At 39.8% G+C, this 18039-nt stretch overlaps 1 protein-coding gene and 1 pseudogene across 1 annotated transcript in view; one reads left to right on the top strand and one right to left on the bottom strand.

Annotated features, from left to right (window-relative positions):
• The first annotated feature begins 1727 nt into the window (after window positions 1–1727).
• COPS2 (COP9 signalosome subunit 2) overlaps window positions 1728–18039 on the top strand; it is a 41910-nt gene continuing 25598 nt past the window's right edge. Inside the window, 1 exon segment of the mRNA XM_006895300.1 lies at window positions 1728–1766. Coding sequence (XP_006895362.1) covers window positions 1737–1766 — 30 coding nt within the window. The 5' untranslated portion in view covers window positions 1728–1736.
• LOC102843177 lies at window positions 12443–13122 on the bottom strand (annotated as a pseudogene).

Below are 18039 nucleotides of genomic sequence, written 5' to 3'. Positions count from 1 at the left end.
ACTGTCCCTCCACTCTCCCAAGTGTGATGTCCCTCTCCAAGGACTGATTCCCTCCTTGCAACATGTTCAAAGTATGTCAGACAAAGCTTAAGAATCCATGCCTCCAAAGAGCAGCCTGGCTTCATCTTCTCCAGATTGTAGTTAAGTGCCGTCTGTCATAAAACACTCATAGCAACCTACGAATGAAAGACCTGAACACTTGTAGAACTTTGATCATTTCTCTACATTTCCAGACACAAGTTATTTCAGGAGTGGATGCCACTCCTGCTTTGCTGTTGTTTTTGTTGTGTACCATAGAGTAGGAACTGACTCATAGTTGACCCTCTGCTCTCTGGTCGATTTTCAGAGGCAGTTAATCCCACAGGAGATTGCCCATCCTTCTCCCATGGAGCAGCTGGTGTCCGTGAACCGCGTGCCTTTGGGATTGCAGTGCAGATTCTTGCCACTAGGTCACCAGTATGATATGATAAACAAGTAAAGCATATAAATGGGTATACAGATGTTCACTATACTATTCTTTCCATTTTTCCGTATGATTGAAAATTTTCTTAATAAAACATTAGAGGGGTAAGTCTATTAGAGAAAATACCTGTTGTTTTGTTTTTTGTTTTTTTAGAAAATACCTGTTTACAGTTAAAAAAACATTATGGTTTTAATTATCACTTTTAAGAACCATGACCAAAAGATACCAAGTGAAATTGACACTAAAAAATCTAGCCAGTAATTCCTCTTCTTGGGTTTTCTTCTCTTACGTGAAAAATAAAGTGGCACTTTAGATAAACTATAGTATTGTTTTAAACAATGTATTTTTCACAACATTTTAAATGTATAGCAACAATGTGTTTAAGTACAGTGCATTGGTATATTCAAGGGAGGGATTGCTCATAACCATCACTATTTGCAAAAAACAATTCTCAAATTATATATATTAACTATGAAATTTATGGATTCATGCAAACAGAAATAGAGGTTAATACAGAATATGCTGTTTGAAAAGGATTTTTATTTAGACTTCTGCTAACAATTTTGTGTAATAATGCATTTTTTAAAAAATATTTTACCTTAAATTTTATGCCGAAAGTTGAAAAACTAAGCCTTTACACGGTTCACCTAATTTATAGTAATTTACTAACATTCACAGAATTGTTTTACTAACTACAAATATACACATTATACGTAAAATATATCCAAATGTCTTAAGTATATATACCGTAATGTGTGGGTTAAAAGCATATAGATATAATGGCAGAACTACTACTACCTGTCATATAGTACTGGCATGCCAAATCAGCCTTTTCTCGGCGAAAGGCTTCTGGTTCTGGGCTATCTTTATTTTTCTCTGAAGAAGGTGGTTCCAGCGTTCCAGGCAAGGGAGGAGATTGTCTCCTCGCCTGGGAGGCTGGAAACTGTTCTTATAAGTGCAAGGTTTCCACGAAATCAATAGGACAGGCTTAAGCTCAGTCGATTCTCCAGTTGCTAGGTTAAGTTGCTATGGCACCAACCGTCTCTCCGGAAGAGAGCATGATGCGCTCCCTTTTGACGTTGTAGTGATTCTTCTCCAAAGCGAGCACTTTGGTTCCGGGAGGAAACATTCAGCTCTACTAAGAACGACGGGAAAGCAAGAAGCTGGGAGTGACGCCTCCGCGCCGCAGAGGATTGTGGGAGGAGGTTGTCTCCAATTTCTCCTCCCCACTCCCCCCCTCCCGGCCAAGATGTCTGACATGGAGGATGATTTCATGTGCGATGATGAGGAGGACTACGATTTGGTGAGGCGAAGGGAATGGAACTCTGGGACAAGAGGTCATGTTTGATTTTCCAGGCGAGAGCAGGAGGCGGCCGTGGCCTCCTTCCGTAGAGGAAATTCTCCTTCTAGCCCCTCCCGGTGCAGTGACAGGACGGGTTTACCTCCTCCCCCTTTCCGCACGGGGCCCGAGCCCTGCTTATCCAGCATGGGGGAGGGGGAGAGGGAGGGAGCCCGCGTAGGTGGTCCGGGACGTTGCGCTCAAAGACCACAAGTCTTCCCGGTTTACATGGACACCCAGGCCCCCTGTGTCCGGTTCTTCGTGCCCCTACCATCCTTGACCCCTTACCAACTACCCCGGGAACCGTGCAGCGGTCTAAGCCCCGGCGTTGCCTTTTTCGAATCCAAACATTCTGGGTCCCTCTTCACACGTGAACTAAACGATTGCAAGAAGCAGTGAATATTGAACGACCCTTACTGCTCCTAGGCCTGATTCGTAACACACTTCCTAGAGAGATAGCTTAAGTAGCCTTGTTGAGGGTTAGTCTTGTTTGGGGTCGAGGTGTGATGGAGAGTTCAGGGCGGGGATAAACCGAAAGACTGGTTAACGTGAAGTAAATTCTGACTCAGCGACCCTATAGGACACAGGAGAACTGTTCTATAGGATTTCGATGGCCTTTAGCCTTTATGGAAGTGGGCTGCAATAGCTGCTCCCCTGGAGCTGCTGGGAGGTTAGAACTGCCTCTGAATGCCTAACTCCGCCAGCAGCTTTCCTTAGAGTGTGGGTAGCTGGGAAAAAAAGAGTCAAAGTGCTTGTTCTAGTCTTTGAAAAGAAAAACTAGAGAGGTGGTTTTGCTTATTGGGTTTGCTTAGTTTTCCTGGAAGGAATAGATAATAATAAGATAACATTATCTGTTACCTCTTTATTCTCCAGCGACTTTCCTTAGCTTGAGAAATTGTCCAAATTCACTTTTAGCAATACCAATAACCTGGAAATTAATAATACAGTGGTTTTTTAAAGATTTGAAGTTGGTTTCATGAACACACAGCTTCTTAATAAACTCAAACGTTTCAGGTTGCCATTCAAAAAAAACCTGTATGGGTTATTTCAGATCCTGTTTTGAATGTGTATACCGTCTTTGTAAAGACATTTGAATCAAGGTATACCTCCTTTACAGAAAGATAATACGTACGTGATTTCTATTCGATCATTTCATTTTTAAAAGGAAGGCACATTTTGCAAAAGGCCACAGGGATATTTGCTTGCCAGTACACTCAAAAATCAAAGAAGAGGTTTTTCTCATTCTTGAAGTTAAATGTTTAATTTTACTAATAGTTACTGTTTCTACCTTATGTTTTATTTTGTGCAAACCAAGCAAGATAGAGGTAGAATGTACTACCTGTACTATCATGTGTAGTTTATTTGTATTACTGATGGTTTATAAACACTGAAATGTTTCCCTCAAATATGTTTGTATTTTTAATTGGCATTTTTACTGTTACTGCTCATTTCTTAAGAAATAGTTTCTTAAATGTGACACTTATTGGCTCTATGACTAATTTTACAATTGGCATTAAAAATATATCTAGGAGTAATAGTGAGGATCTTATTGAAATATGAAATACTAAAAGTTTTACAAGAATTTTAACAAAATGTGTGACATTTACAGGGAACTTGTGTGGCAAAGACAATGTCTCTCTGGTGGTTCAAATCCACCAGGAGCCCCTTGTGAGAATGATGGACAATCTCCTCCATACTGATTTACAGGCTCAGAAAACCCACAGCAGGGACAACTCTTTATAAGTTGGCTCCAACTCTGCAGCAGTAAATTTGAGTTCTTGAGTTTTCTGTTAAAGTTTGACTGCACATCATCCTTTTGAAGCTTGAACTATTGTTGAGTATGTAGTTGTTTGGGGGTTTGCACCCCTTAACTCCTTAAAAAGGGAAGATGTTAATACTACTACAAAAATAAATTTTTTTTTCTGGGTTCTGTTAAATATGTAGTGTGTACCAGTCAGTCTGTTTCTAACATTGACATCATTCTTGATTTCCAATCCTATGTCAAATAGTGAAAGCTTTAAAATTCTGTCTAATAACAGTTAAACTCTTTGGAGTCATAACATTTAATGAGTAATTTATGCTTTACTTCCTTAACTAATTTCAAGGCTTAAAGGGGCTGGTTACCATTTCATGCTTACTTGTTTTTGTTGTTAAGTACCGTGGAGTCGGAGATGACTCATCGCGACCCTATGAACGAAAGTCCTCAACACTTGTGTGACTTTCATCCTTTCTCCAGGTTCATAGGGTTTCAGGAAGAAAGCTATATGCAGAAGTGGATGCCTCTCCTGCTTCCAAGCTTGTTTTGATCCGGGAGCTCCACCAAACACTGTCTACCTTGCTTACTTACCTGTTGACAATAAAGATGTTGTGCATGTGTTTTTTGATTGGTTTTATTTTGTTTTCTTTTCTGTTTAAGTAGTTGTAGAGGATTTGTTTGGGGTTTTTTTAAACTACTGTTTAATTTACTCTCCCTTCATTTTAGTCAGACAATTTGCCAGAATTGTATTTCTACATTGATATTATCTGTTTTATAGAGGTTGTAAATTCTACTGCCCTAAATAACTTTTTATGGGGCTCTGGTGGAAGTCTTTAGAGAGTTGTGCTGTTCATCCAAAAGTGGCTCTGCAGGAGAAAGATGGGCAGTTTATTCCTGTTAGATTTTTAGTCTCAGAAACCAAATCCATCACCTATGACCTAGCTTGACAGCTACTTCTTGTTAGGCACCATCTGGTTGAGTACAGCTCATAGGGACCCTACGAACAACAGACCTGAATCCTTTCCTATGCTGTACCATCCTCAACATACCTGTTACACTTGAGCCCTTTGCTGTGGCCACCTTGCCATTCCATCTCGTTGGGGATCTTCATTTGTTTCACTGACACACACGCCCCTCCTCCAACCCCCATCCAAGCATGATATCCCTTTCCAAGGAGTAGCCTCTCCCTTAGACAGCAGAGTTAATATGCTCAGCTTGGGCTCCCTTTCTCACTGCTTTGGCCTTATTGCTTCCTGCTGGAGAGAATTATCACCCGAATATCTTAACACCAAAGGCAGGAGGCATTAACTTTTAACTGGGAAATCCCAGGAAGAACTTTTATTGATCCAGCTTAAGTCTGTGTGTAAACCATTTAGATCTTTCTGTAAAACATTCATGGAGGAAGATGAGTTGCAAGTCCTCCCTGTAAGAAAAGTACTGTAATTGAAAACCCTCAATAGGACCACATAGGAGAATAGGGATGAATAGTCACTAGTGATGTTCTAAAGTAATGTAATCCTTACTATCATAGTTTTGTTGAGTGAGAAAGTAAAAGCAGAAAGTCTGTTACATATATATATATAGTGAGATTGATTTTTATTTTGTTTAAAAATTTATTTATTCCAAACAGTAAACCTATATTTTATAGCTTAAAGGCAAGAAAGAGCTTCAGTGTGCAAATGAGGAACAAAATACTGTTTTCCTTTGCTCTTGGTTGTTATTGTGTTAAGTGCTGTTGAATAAGATTCTTTGGAGAAGGACATGATGCTGGGAAAGGTGGAGGGTCGGCGAAGGAGAGGAAGACACTCAACTAGGTGGGTTGGGACAGTGACTGTTGCAGTGGGCTCTTGTGTGTCAGGAAGTGTGAGGATGGCACAAGATAGAACAGTGTTCACATCTTTTTTTCATAGGGTCACTGTGTGTTGTACTCAACTCGATGGCACCTAACAACAACATAGCAACCCTATGAACAACACATCTGAATCCTGTCCTATCTTATGCCATCCTGACCATCTCTGATACACTTGAGCCCATTGCTGCAGTCACTGTGTCAGTCTATCTTGATGAGATTCTTCCTGTCTTTCACTGACCATCCTTCTGACCATAATATCCTTTTCCAAGGTATTGCCTCTCTCATTGCTCAAAAGTTACTCTTGCAAAATTGTTTTCAGAACTTGAAGCATATGTAAGTTAGCTTGTTAAATAGTTCGTATGTATGTGATTCAAAACAAAATATAAACATGTGTACATTGAAAGTTCCTTTTTTTCTCATTTCCCATATGCCCAGTTTCTCCATAGGAAACTAAAGATGCGTTTTTATGCCCTTCCTCGTTTTCTTTTTTATTTCTCCCACAGTGTGTGAATTTGATATGCATAGTACCCTACACTTTGCTTTTTTTCTCCTATGTTTTGTTTTTAAAATTCTGTACTGTTATTACATAAGTATACAAAAAGTTTACTCATTGATTCCAACACCTAAATTCATGATATGGTTGTACTGTATTTAACTAGCTCTTCACTGATAGACAGCTGGCCTGTTTTCTCTCTTTTGCTGTTAAAAACAAGGTACAGTTTGGAAATGGTGGGCATGTGCCGCAGCCAGGTTGTTTATATTTTTTATCAACTTCAGCTGTCACTGGACTTTGTTGAACAGCAAGGTTTTGAACTGCAGGGGCCCACTTATTTTAAAAACATTTAATTACCTGTTGCTATTCCATAGAGCTCAACTAGGACATCATTCTTGGAAAGATGGAGGGTCAGCAAAGGAGAGCAAGACTCTCTTGAGATGGATTGGCACAGTGACTATAGCAGTGGGCTCAAGAGTGTCAGCTGAAGAGGATGGCACATGATAGAGCAGGGTTCAGGTCTGTTGGCATAGTCAACTCGATGGAACCTAACAACAGTTCCATAAAGAACTAAATTTGGCATTTTAAGTGAAGTGTGCCTGTACAGTTCAAATTTGTGTGGCTCAAGTGTTAACTCCCACTCTTCAAACCTGTTGTTACTCAATAGTCAAATGGAAGATTTTCATCCTCCCAGGGAATTGGCTTGCCTCATACCCTGTGATGTTCAAGAGTCTATTGTATCAGTCATCCTTAATAATATCGTTGGAATAACTTTGTTGCCTATAAAGCCATCATTTCATAGAAAAATAGTGACTTAAAATGTAAGTGTTAATGAGTTTTCAGAAATTTATTGCATTACTTTAGGGGTAAATAACTCACAGCTCATCACCTTGCAGTCAGAATACTAATAGCTGTTGGTAATAGGTCCAGTTGGTTTTCAGAAGCTATAAATCACATGGGAGGAGATTGCCCTTTTTTCTTTCTTACAGCAACTAGTAAATTCATACTGCCAGTCTTGGGTTGGGAGCACAGCTCTTACCTACTAGGCCACCAGAACTACTTCAGGTTACAAATAAAAATCAAAATCCAAACCCACATTGACATGTTATCATGTCAATTCTGACTCATGACAACTCTGCAACAGAGTGGAGTCATCCTATAGAGTTTTCGGAAAGCTGTCAATCTTTACAGGATGAGACTGGCTCATCTTTCACCTGGAGCCACTAGTGGGTTTGAAATGCTGATCTTTTGCTTACCAGCCACTTTTTAACCTATGGAACCATGAAGACAAATAAAAGGGTGTTCTGATTTACATCGTAAGTTAGCTTAAACACAGTTTTTAAACTGTGTAAGTACGAGCAGCTAAACCACACATAGTTAGTTGCCCATGGCTTAGACTGTATTAGAATGCTTGTCTTCAGATTTCTATTAGCAGATATAGAAAGAAAGAAATGAACTGTAGAATTGACTACAATTTTTATGTGTGATATTATTTTCTTTCACCCACTTTTTTTTTCTATTAAGCAAATATTTTCAGAGCAGTTTCTGTACCTTATAACTGAAAGATCTGCAGTTTGAATCCACTACCTGCTATGAGGGAAGTTTCTGCCCTTAAAGATGAGTTGTTGTTGTTGTTGATTGCCGTCAAGTCGAGCACGATTCATAGCGAACTATCAACCTTTATTAAAGTTCATAGAATAGTTTCTTAAAGAACTACAGCCTCAGAAAACTCAATAGGTCACTGTGAATTGAACTCAAACTTAACAGCAATGAGTTTGCTTTGGGTTCTTATCCCAAAAAACCCAAAATGGTGTAGTATGTAGTATGTTGGGCTGCTAACTAAAAGTTTTGTGGTTCTAACCCAAGACCACCAGTAAGGTGATAAAGCATCCTCCCTTCCCCCCTTTACATCTACACCCCTGTTCAGCATGAAGAAGCCAGAGAGTTGGCATCCAGTTCCCAAATCACTAAGACAGTTGGTTTAATTACCATTGGAAAATGCTTGTCACTCCTCTGTAGCATCTGGTCCCCACTGGACCCTCATCATTTCCTTCACCTGCTCCCCCCACTGACCAAACTGTGCAGCTCTGCAGCTGCATCATGGCCCATCCTCACCCTTCTGCCCCTAACCCTCACCTCCTTGTACCCCCAATATGTTTTTCCCAATTAAAAAAAAAGTCGAAGAAAAAAAAAGTTTTGTGGTTCAAATCCACCAGCAAATGCGGCCGTTCTCCCATAAAAATTTGTGTCAAACTCAATGGAGGAAAGGTCATCATGAGTCAGTCAGCTCAGCAGCTGTGAGGTTTTTCTTGGCTTTTGAGAAGGTATGATTGCTAGAAGGGAGTTGGGAGTCACACACACAACTAATTCTGTGTTAGATGCATGATACACAGAAAGCATGACTGAGGGGGAAAATACTTTGCTAAGAAGAGTTCGAAAGAATCATGAAGAAAGTGAATTTTTTTTCAGATAAGCCTTGAGGAAAATAACATTCCCTAGATGAATTGACACAGTGACTTGAGCTGTGGGTTCAAGTATGTCAGAAATTACTATCTGTTGTTGATAGAATTACTATTTTCCCATATCCTGTGCCCATTTTATTGGTACCATTGATTTTGCATAGCTAGCACACAGTTTGAATTTACCAGCTATTCCACAGGAGAAGGATGGACAGTTTCCTCCCATGTGATTTACTGCCTCTGAAAGGGTTAGCTATGAGTTAATTCCAACTTGATGGCGCACACACACACAGACACAAAAAGTGTCACTTAACATACTTATTCCATCCCCTGCCTTTTCTCTCCACTAAGCTACTTGGGATCAGACCTACATCATCTCATGAGTCTTCCCCATTGAATTTGTAGTTTTGTACGATGAAGTTAAAACCGACCCATAACTGCCCCTCTCACAGATTTTCAGAGGCTTTAAATCACATGGGAAGAGATTGCCAGTCTTTCTCCTGCAGAGCAATTAGTAGATTTGCAATGCGGACCTTTGGGTTGGCAGCTCTGTTTCTTACCAGTAACCCACTAAAGCTTACTTGTCCAATTTCTTAGTGGCTCTCTAGTTCACCTAAATTCCTTGTTGGATTTCTATTGTGTTTCTGCTTTTTGCTCAATACTAATTTATTGTTCATCAGTCCTTTACACATTTTCTATGCTTCAGCCAAATCAAAAGTGCCTGTGATTCTTCCATAAGTGTTCATTGTTTTGTTTAAGTGCCCTTCCTTATCTCTGGTAAACACTTTTGTGTTTCTATACCTCACTAAAGACTAATGATTACTTGCTATCAGCTGCCCCCCCCCCATTATGTACTTTGTTAATGTGTTTATGGTGATACATTGCACTTTTGCTTGTGTGTTTTTCTCTGAAAAGGCAGTGAACATTCTTAAGAGGAATGACTGGTCATTGGAATTTGTATAAACAAAACTAAACTGCTGGCATAGGCTGTTATTTGTTGTTGAGTGGATAAGGACTCATAGCAACCCTATGAACAATGACTCCAAACCTTGCCCTATCCTGAGTCAGCCTCACCATATCTGACACACCTGATCCCATTGCCACATTCACTGTGTCAATCCAGCTCATCCTCATGTGCTAATTCTCTGCCCTTCAAGCACAATGTCCTCCGAGGACTGGTCCTTTCTGGCAACTTAAAAGTATGTGAGACAGTTCCAAAATCCTTGCCTCCAAGGAGCAAGCCAGCCTCACTCTCTTCAGGACAAACTTTTTTGTTGTCTTGGCAGTATGTTCTCTAGCGCTACAACTCAAAGGCAATGATTCATCTTCTCTATCAACCTTATTTGCTGCCCTGCTCTCTGATGCATAGCAAGTAATTATGAAGACCATGATCTAGATCAGTCACACCTTAGTCTCTAGATTGACATAGTTCTTTATCACTCTGGAGAGGTCCTTGGTAGCAGACTTTCCCAATGCAGTTCATCTTTTGATTTCTTGACTGCTGTGTGCCAATAGTGTTGACTATTGTTAACAACCACAATCTTTTCTTCATCTGTCATGATACTGCCAATTGGCTTGGTGGTGAGGCTCTTTGTTTTCTTGATGTTGAGATGTAGTCCATACTGAAGACTGCAGTCTTTGACGTTCTGTGGCATATGTGTCAAGTCGTGTTATCTGCATAATGTGATTGTTTATGAGTTGTCCTCCAATCCTGAGGCCACATTCTTGATAAAGTCCAGCCTTCCAAACGATCTGTTTCACATATAATTGAAAAGTCACGGAGAAAAGTACATCCGTGACACACTTTTCAATCTTGAACCATGCAGTATTTTCTTCCTCTGTTCAGACAACAGCTTCCTGGTCTGGGTACAGGTTACTGCTGTGCACAATTAAGCATTCTGGGATTCCCATTCTTCTCAGTGTTTAATTTGTTGTGATCCTCAGATCTATGCCTTTGCATAGTCAGTAAAATACAAATACACTTTCTAATGGTATTCTCTGCTTTCAACCAAGATCCTTCTAATACTGGCATTGATATCCCTAATATCACAGCCTCTTCTAAACCCTGCTTGTATTTCTGGCATTTCTCTGTCAATATACTATACAAGTAGTTTTTGGATAATCTTTAGCAAGATTTTGTTTGATAATGTACATATTCTGTTGGATCACCTTTTTTGGGGAATGAGAATAAATACAGATATTTTCCAATCCTTTGGCCAGTAAGCTGTCCTCTGGATTATCTTGACACAACCTGGTTAGCACATCGAGGGCTGCATCTGGGTGCTGAAATATATAGATTGATATTTCATCAATTGCTTGGGCCTTATTTTTTGCCAATTTCTTCAGAGCAGCTTGAACTTCTTCCTTTATGACTTTTGATCATATACAACTTTTGGTAAAGGTTCTGTGACAGCCAATTCTTTTTCATAGAGTGATTTTATGTATTCCATCAATCTTAGAGTGATTTTATGTATTTCATCAATCTTATTTTGATGCTTCCTGGATCATTCAATACTTTGCCCATAGCATCATTAAGTATTGCAATTCGAGGTTTGAATTAGCTCTTCAGGTCCTTCAGCATGAGAAATGTGGAATGAGTTCATTCCTTTGATTTTCTGACTCCAGCTCTTTGTGCTTTTCATTATAATACATTGTTTTCTCTTCAGAGCTGCCCTTTGAAATCTTCTGTTCATCTTTTTAACTTCATTCCTTCCTTTGTTTTGGGTTTTTGGTGTTTTAGTGTATTTTCTGTCATCCATTTTGGTCTTTTCCTTCTTTGTAATGACCTTTGCTTTTTTCATGAATGGTTTTTTTTTATTGCATCCAACTGGTCTTTAGTTTTTGTTCATTAGTTTTCAAGGCCTCAAACCTGTGCTTGAGAAGGATTTTAAATTCAGGTGGAATAAACTCAATTTCATACTTTGATTCTTGTGAATTTGTTTTAATTTCTTTAACTTCAATTTGAATTTGCATATGAGTAGCTGGTGATCTCATTCACTGTTAGCACCTGGTCTAATTTTCACAGTCACAAATGTAATCATTTTGATTCCTGTGTAGTCAGGTGAGGTCCATGTATGTAGTTGCTGTGTTTTTTATAAAAGGTGTTTACAATTAATAAATCATCAGTTCTGCAAAGTTCTGTCATCAGGAAGGGTGTACGCCAGGGATGTGTCTTATCGCCATACCTTCTCTCTCTCAGAGAACTATCTTTATTGGATCAAACTAACAGTGGCAACTTGAAGACTAGATAGGCCCCTGAGGGGACAGAGAAACTTGGGAGAGTAAGTAAGAAAAGTGAATGTCACATAGCTTGTACATGTGGAAATTGTTGTTGCTATGTTAAGTTCTCAACAACAAAATACTTAAATTGCAAGACAAAAATGCCCAGAAGGGGCAGTGGTTAAGCAGTGGGCGTAATCTCCTCTGTGGTTTGAATCCAGCAGCTGCTCTGAGGGGGATGTGGAGGTCTGCTCCTGTACAGATTACAACCTTATAACTCAGAGGACAGTTGTACTCTGTCCTGGAGGGTTGCTCTGAGTCTTGAAGCAACAAGACTCACTGGGTTTCCTTTAGGAAGCTCTAGTGGCAGAGTCTACAGGGAGTTACTCTGTTAACCCAAAGCCTGACTGTGATCGAATCCACCAGTGACTCCAAGGGAGAAAGATGTTCCTTCTCCACCTGTGCAATTTGTAACTCAGAAACACAGTGGGGGGTCAACCATGAGCTGGTTCCAATTACCTGACAGTGCGAGAGATACTGCTTGTCAGGGCAGGTCCTGTTCTAGCCTCCAGCATCCTGGGTTAGTTTCCAGCCAACTGTGGTCAGAAGGAAGAGGGAAAAAAGAGTTAGGAAACTGTCCAGAAATACACACCATGGCTTAATAAAAATAATAGTAGTTTTATTGATTACATATAATTTCAGCTATATGAATATATATAACTTTAAAGTGGAGTTATCCACTGTAAGGATTAGAGTAGGTGACTTTCTGAGCGAGGAGAAGCTGGTTATGGCAGTACGCCCAGTGGAACACCAAGTTGCACACACAGTCATCACACCAAGTGCTCAAACAACCAGGAGTCCTCATCTGAGCTGCTTAGCAAGACACAGGATACAGAACCCTCTTTGCTTTGTCTCCTTAATCAGCTCATCGATCTCACAGAAGTAGTGAGACACACTATTTCCAGCTGCTGGCCAGTCTGCAGCAGTATTCACTCTCTGTGACCTTGATCAGGGGCTTGAGCTTGTCCTTGGGGATGTGTCTGCGCTCAGTCTTCATGCTCTTCTTTATCACCTCCAGGGCCATTGGTTTTGACTGAGTGCTGAATGTCCTTCATCACTCGTGGGATGAGGATGACCATGTACGATGAGGATGACCATGTATGGCTTCTTTGTCTCAGGATTCGCACATTTGTCTGCTACAATGGTCACGTTGTCTCAAAACATCTGTTCCAGCTGCATGTGCCTTTCTTTATCAGAGACATGGACCTCCACTTTAGTCAAAATCTGTTTACAGATTTCGGTCTCATTGTCTGTCCCAAAAGCTCTGACAAGACTTCTTTCTTTGCCACCTGCCCTTTAGAGATGTTTACAAACACTGAGTAGGTCTGCAGCACCTCAACCAGGTCTTTTTACACGCCACTCTGCCAGCTGACAACCTTGTTGTTATTGCAGGCGATTTTGAAGCACTTCCCAGCACACTTCATCTGCACCACCACCACATTGGTCAGGTGAATCTGGTTAGTCGGGGTGAAGATCTACATGGTGGTTGATCACAGGCCTCATGGCTGGTGAAGCAGGGCAGACCTGTGCACAGGCCTGAGGCCTCCGGTGCTGTGCTGCAAGGACCCCGCTGCCCAGCAGTGGCAGTGCAGTAACATCCACACAGCTCACACCGCCCACCATACCTTTTCAATCTATATACAAAACAGATCATCAGGGAGGCTAGGCTTTTTGAGGAGGAATGTGGTATCAGGATTGGAGGTAGGCTCATGAACAACCTGTGTGCACAAGGCACAACCTTATTTGCTGAAACTGCGGAGGGCCTAAAGCACTTGCTGCAGAAGGTTAAAGACTGGACTGCAGCCTTCAATATGGATTAAAGCTCAACATCAAGAAAACAAATATTCTCGCCACTGGGCCAACTGGCAGCACCATGATAGACCATGATGATATTGTTAACAGTTTCAGTTTGCTTGGCTCCACAATCAATACGGTTAGTGCCAGCCACCAGGAAATTAAAAGACAAATTGTATTGGGTAAATCTATAGTGAGAGACATTTCCAGAATGCTGAGAAGCATTAGTCTAGAGACTAAGGTGCTCCTAAACTCGGCCATAGCCTTCACAGTTACTTGGTAGGCATCAGAAAGCTGGAGAATGACTAAGGATGATAGAAGGAGAATCAATGCCTTTGAGCTGTGGTATTGGAGAAGAAGCAGGTTCATCCTAGAGAGGGTGAAACCAGGCTGTTTCTTGGAGGAAAGGATTTTGAAGCTCCGTCTGACATGATTTGGGCGTGTTGCAAGGAGGGCCCAGGCCTTGGAGAAAAACATCATGCTTGGGAAGGTGGAGGGATAGCTCAAGAGAGGAAGAACTACGATGAGATGATTGACTGAGTGACTAGGGCAGTGGCGGTAGGTGTGTCAGAGATGATAAGTTTGGCTCAGGATAGAGCAGGTTCCAGAGCTGTTGTACATAGGGTCGCTGTGAGTCACAAATGACTTGACAGTATGTAACAGTAACAATCTCTAGCTTCATTTCTGTCTCCAAGCCCCATATTTTTTGACTCCTGGTGTCTCTTCCCGGTCTCAACTTTTTGTACATTCTAGTTCAGTTACCAGTGATAATTAATGAATCTTAATTGTATGTTTGATCGATTTGAGACTGCAGAAGTTCCTAGAAATATATTTTCTTCCCTGTGGCTTTAGTTATTGATATGTGTATTTGAATAGTAGTAGGGGCTTTTTGTCATTATAATAGTCTTTTTGTTTGTTTCCCAATATGAAAGCTTAATCTCCAATGATATATATATAATAGTCCAAGTGTGTTCTGTTGTTCAAATGGTTTTCGAAGGTTTGCAATTTCAGAAGTGGATGGACTGTCCTTCTTCCTACTCTGTCTTGATCTGTTTTATTAGAACGGATGATAGGCTAGCAAACACATAAGTAAGCTATAGTAGAATACAAATACATTGATTTTAAAAAGTTATGTCAGTGTAATAACACTAGCTTTTTGTGGTTCATGGCGTGTGGGAATGGTGTGGTTCTCTGAGCAGCCAGTGACAAGTTGGAGATGTCAGAAAATCTGGTTTAAATGATAAAAACGTTTAATGTTTTTTTTAAAAAAACATTAAACATGTGATTTCATAAAAGGGAACTTGTTCAAAACAAGCAAATCGGTAACACAAGAGTTGTGCAAATTCTTGCTTATTTATACATTTTAGCAATAATAGCTGCTTAAAAGTATAATTAAAATTTTGCAAAATATATTTATAATCCATTTCTTTGGAGATTTTTTTGGTAATTTGAATGAAAGCTCAAAGAATTCTAATATACTATTTATGTACATTTTGTGTTATGACATTGATTACAGTCTCCACATTATAACAGCACTCAATTAGCCTCTTATATATGGTTCTTATTTCGGTACATTCTTCTCTCCTCCTCCTTTACCTTCTCAGATTTTGTCCCTGGGTAAAGGCTGCCCTTTTGGTCTTGTGTGGTTAATTGTTCTGAGGACTGAGTACCACCTGCATGCTGTTAATTCGCAGTCTCACAGACTTTGGACGTGTTGTCAGAAGAAGGCAGTTTGAGAAAGGGAGAGGGTCAGTAGAAGAGAGAAGATCCTCAGTCAAATTGGATTGATGCATTGACTGTAACAGTGGGCTTAAGCATGGTGGAGAGCATGGGGATCGTGCAGGATAGTTTAAGGTTAAAATCTGTTGTTCACAGGGTCTCAGTGAGTTGTAGTTGACTTGATGTGGTATATAACAACAACCACATTGGCCAAAAATTGTGAAAGGAGTAAGTTCACTTCAGGGCTCAAAAGGTGGGAAAAGGTGTGTGTTTGGTTTTTTTTACCAATCTATTGACTTTGGCCATTTTTATGATTTTTCACTTGTGTTATAGTCCATTTCTTAATCCCTATCATAAGAAAAACCAAAAAGCCTTACAGTAAAACCCACAAAAGCCAGAAAACTGCCAGAGAAGGGAAAACTCAAAAATTTTTCTAGTATAACAAGCAGTGGTAAAGTGGTAAGACTTGGTGTTAAGACGTAAAATTGATGAAACCTCAACAAGGACAGTTTCAGTGAAATCAAATATACAAGTTTTCACTAAATTCAGAAACTAGTGAGTTTGAGAGAATTCAGGGCTGATTAACGGGAAAGAAATGATACAGCAGGTGCACAGTATACTGTTGGGGCCTGCTGCTTTGTTTGGCAGTGGCAGAGTTGACTCCACAGCAAGAGTTCTTCCAGAGAAAACTGCTCCGAGAAGCCAGAAGTGGAACAGAATGAAGGAAATCTCATTGGCCAGGGGGAGGGTGTGTGTATGTCAGTGTCCTAAGTCAAAGAGTTCCAATGGTAGCAGCATCTTGGTGTCCATAATGCAGGTTGTTGCTGTGTTTTTGTTTTGTTTTTTCAATCTGTAGACTAATGGGTAACTAATTGCATTGCCATCCCAAAGGCAGTCAATTTTTTCAATTTTTTAAGATCAGATACTGGCTGCAATTCTATAGGTAAGCAAAGCAAACAATTTCCAAATGTCTAGGAATCGCTAGTTTGACAGTTTTGTTTGTCTTTAAGACAGTTGGGTATTTACAGATTTGGGTCTAGCATGCCTCAAATCTGCAAGAACGATATAAACAACTTAAGAGTTAAAACAAGCCAGTTTTTCACTCATTCATATATATAACAGTGGAAGTCTTTTCTCCATCACTGTGATTTTTTTTTTCTTTTTAGCTACAAAATCTACAGTATAGAAATAAAAGCTAGATAAAGGGAAATAACCCAGTTGAAAAATGGGCACAGGATATGAACAAGACACTTCACCAAAGAAGACATTCAGAATACATGAAGAAATGTTCAAAATCCCTAGCTCTGAGAGAGCTGCAAATCAAAACAACTATGAGATATTTCATCCCAGTAAGAATAGCCAAATTTAACAGAACAGCAAGCAACAAATGCTGGAGAGGTTATGGAGAAACTGGAGCCCTTTTTCACTGTTGGTGGAAGTGTAAAATGGTGCAACCACTGTGGAAGGTGGTGTGGCACTTTCTCAAAAAATTGTAAATAGAGATACCATTTGACCCAACAGTTCCACTACTGGGAATATACCCCAAAGAGACCATAACTGCCACACAAGCAGATATACGCACACCCATGTTTATTGTAGCTTTGTTCACAATAGCAAAGAGTTGGAAACCACCTAAGTACCCATGTGGTATATTCACTCATGGAATACCATGCTGCTCTGAAAAACAAGGAATTCATGCAGTATTATTCAAAATGGGTGACCGTAGAGGACATTATGCTGAGTGAAGTATCTCAGTCACAAAAGGACCGGTGCTGCATGATGCCAGTATTGTAGAATGGGACTGACAGCAGGGTTGGGGTGGGACTGAGAAAAATTGGATAAATTATGTATACTGCATTGAAACATATGAGGGAGAGAACTGTTTGAAAGTGATATATGATTGGATATTATGGTAATGACAAGAGTCCAGAATGAAGGTTGCATAGTGGAGTGTACTCAGGTTGGAAGGGGAGGATTCTATACCAATGAAATAATTTTTCTTTTGCTTTTCAAGAGAAGAGAGAACTGGGGGGAGACGGGTGGGAAGGGAGAAAAATGCAACAATGTATGGAAATCCAAAATCTCTGTAAACGTTCATTAAAATTAATTTTTTAAAAATTAAAAAAAATCATTTCCCTTAAAAAGAACAAAAAGAAATATGGCTGAATCACATTGTTAGACTTTGGTGACTTTGACCTTAATTTTAAGAGCAGTGAAAAGGGCATTAAAAAAAATTTTTTTTTATTAATTTTAATGGAAGTTTACAGAGGCTTAGGGTTTCCAGTCAGTCATTGTTGCACTTTTCTCCCTGCCCATTCCCATCCCCCATTCACTCCTCTCCTTGAAAAGTGAAAAACTCTCATTGTTATGCAGTCCCTTCCCCCCAATCCCACTCCACTGTTCAGCCTTCATTCCAAAAGGACATTTTTTAAAAGAAGAATGATGAGATGATTTACATTTCACAGTGTTCTGACTGTTCACTATTAGAAGACTGGCCCTTGAAACTTAAAGACAGAGGCTGTTGTATTCTCTTGAGAGATGACATTTTTTTGAGTAGTGTCATAGGACAGGGAGGAAATAAATAAATTGGTGATTTATCTACCTGTACTTTTAGAGATTTCTGTTCAAGTAAACAGAGTGTATTCATTTTGTCCAGCAAGCTGACTTCTACTTATTTTAAAAACCCAACTCAGCAGCCATCACTGTCACAGATGTATAATTGGCATAATTCATTACTAATTTTTAGTTAGATCCATTATATTATAGTCAGACCAGTTGTATTATAGTAAAAATAGAGTTAAAAGGTGATTGACTGATTATGAAATTTATTTACCTCTTTGAATTTTGTTTCATACTTAAGGGGATTTAAGGTGAAACATAACTGA

Source organism: Elephantulus edwardii, unplaced genomic scaffold, assembly GCF_000299155.1.
Source record: "Elephantulus edwardii isolate Elephantulus edwardi_28Jun2011 unplaced genomic scaffold, EleEdw1.0 scaffold00164, whole genome shotgun sequence".
In the NCBI taxonomy this organism is placed as follows: Eukaryota; Metazoa; Chordata; class Mammalia; order Macroscelidea; family Macroscelididae; genus Elephantulus; species Elephantulus edwardii.
Note: the sequence above shows the minus strand (reverse complement) of the source record. Positions and strands in the feature narration are given on the sequence as shown.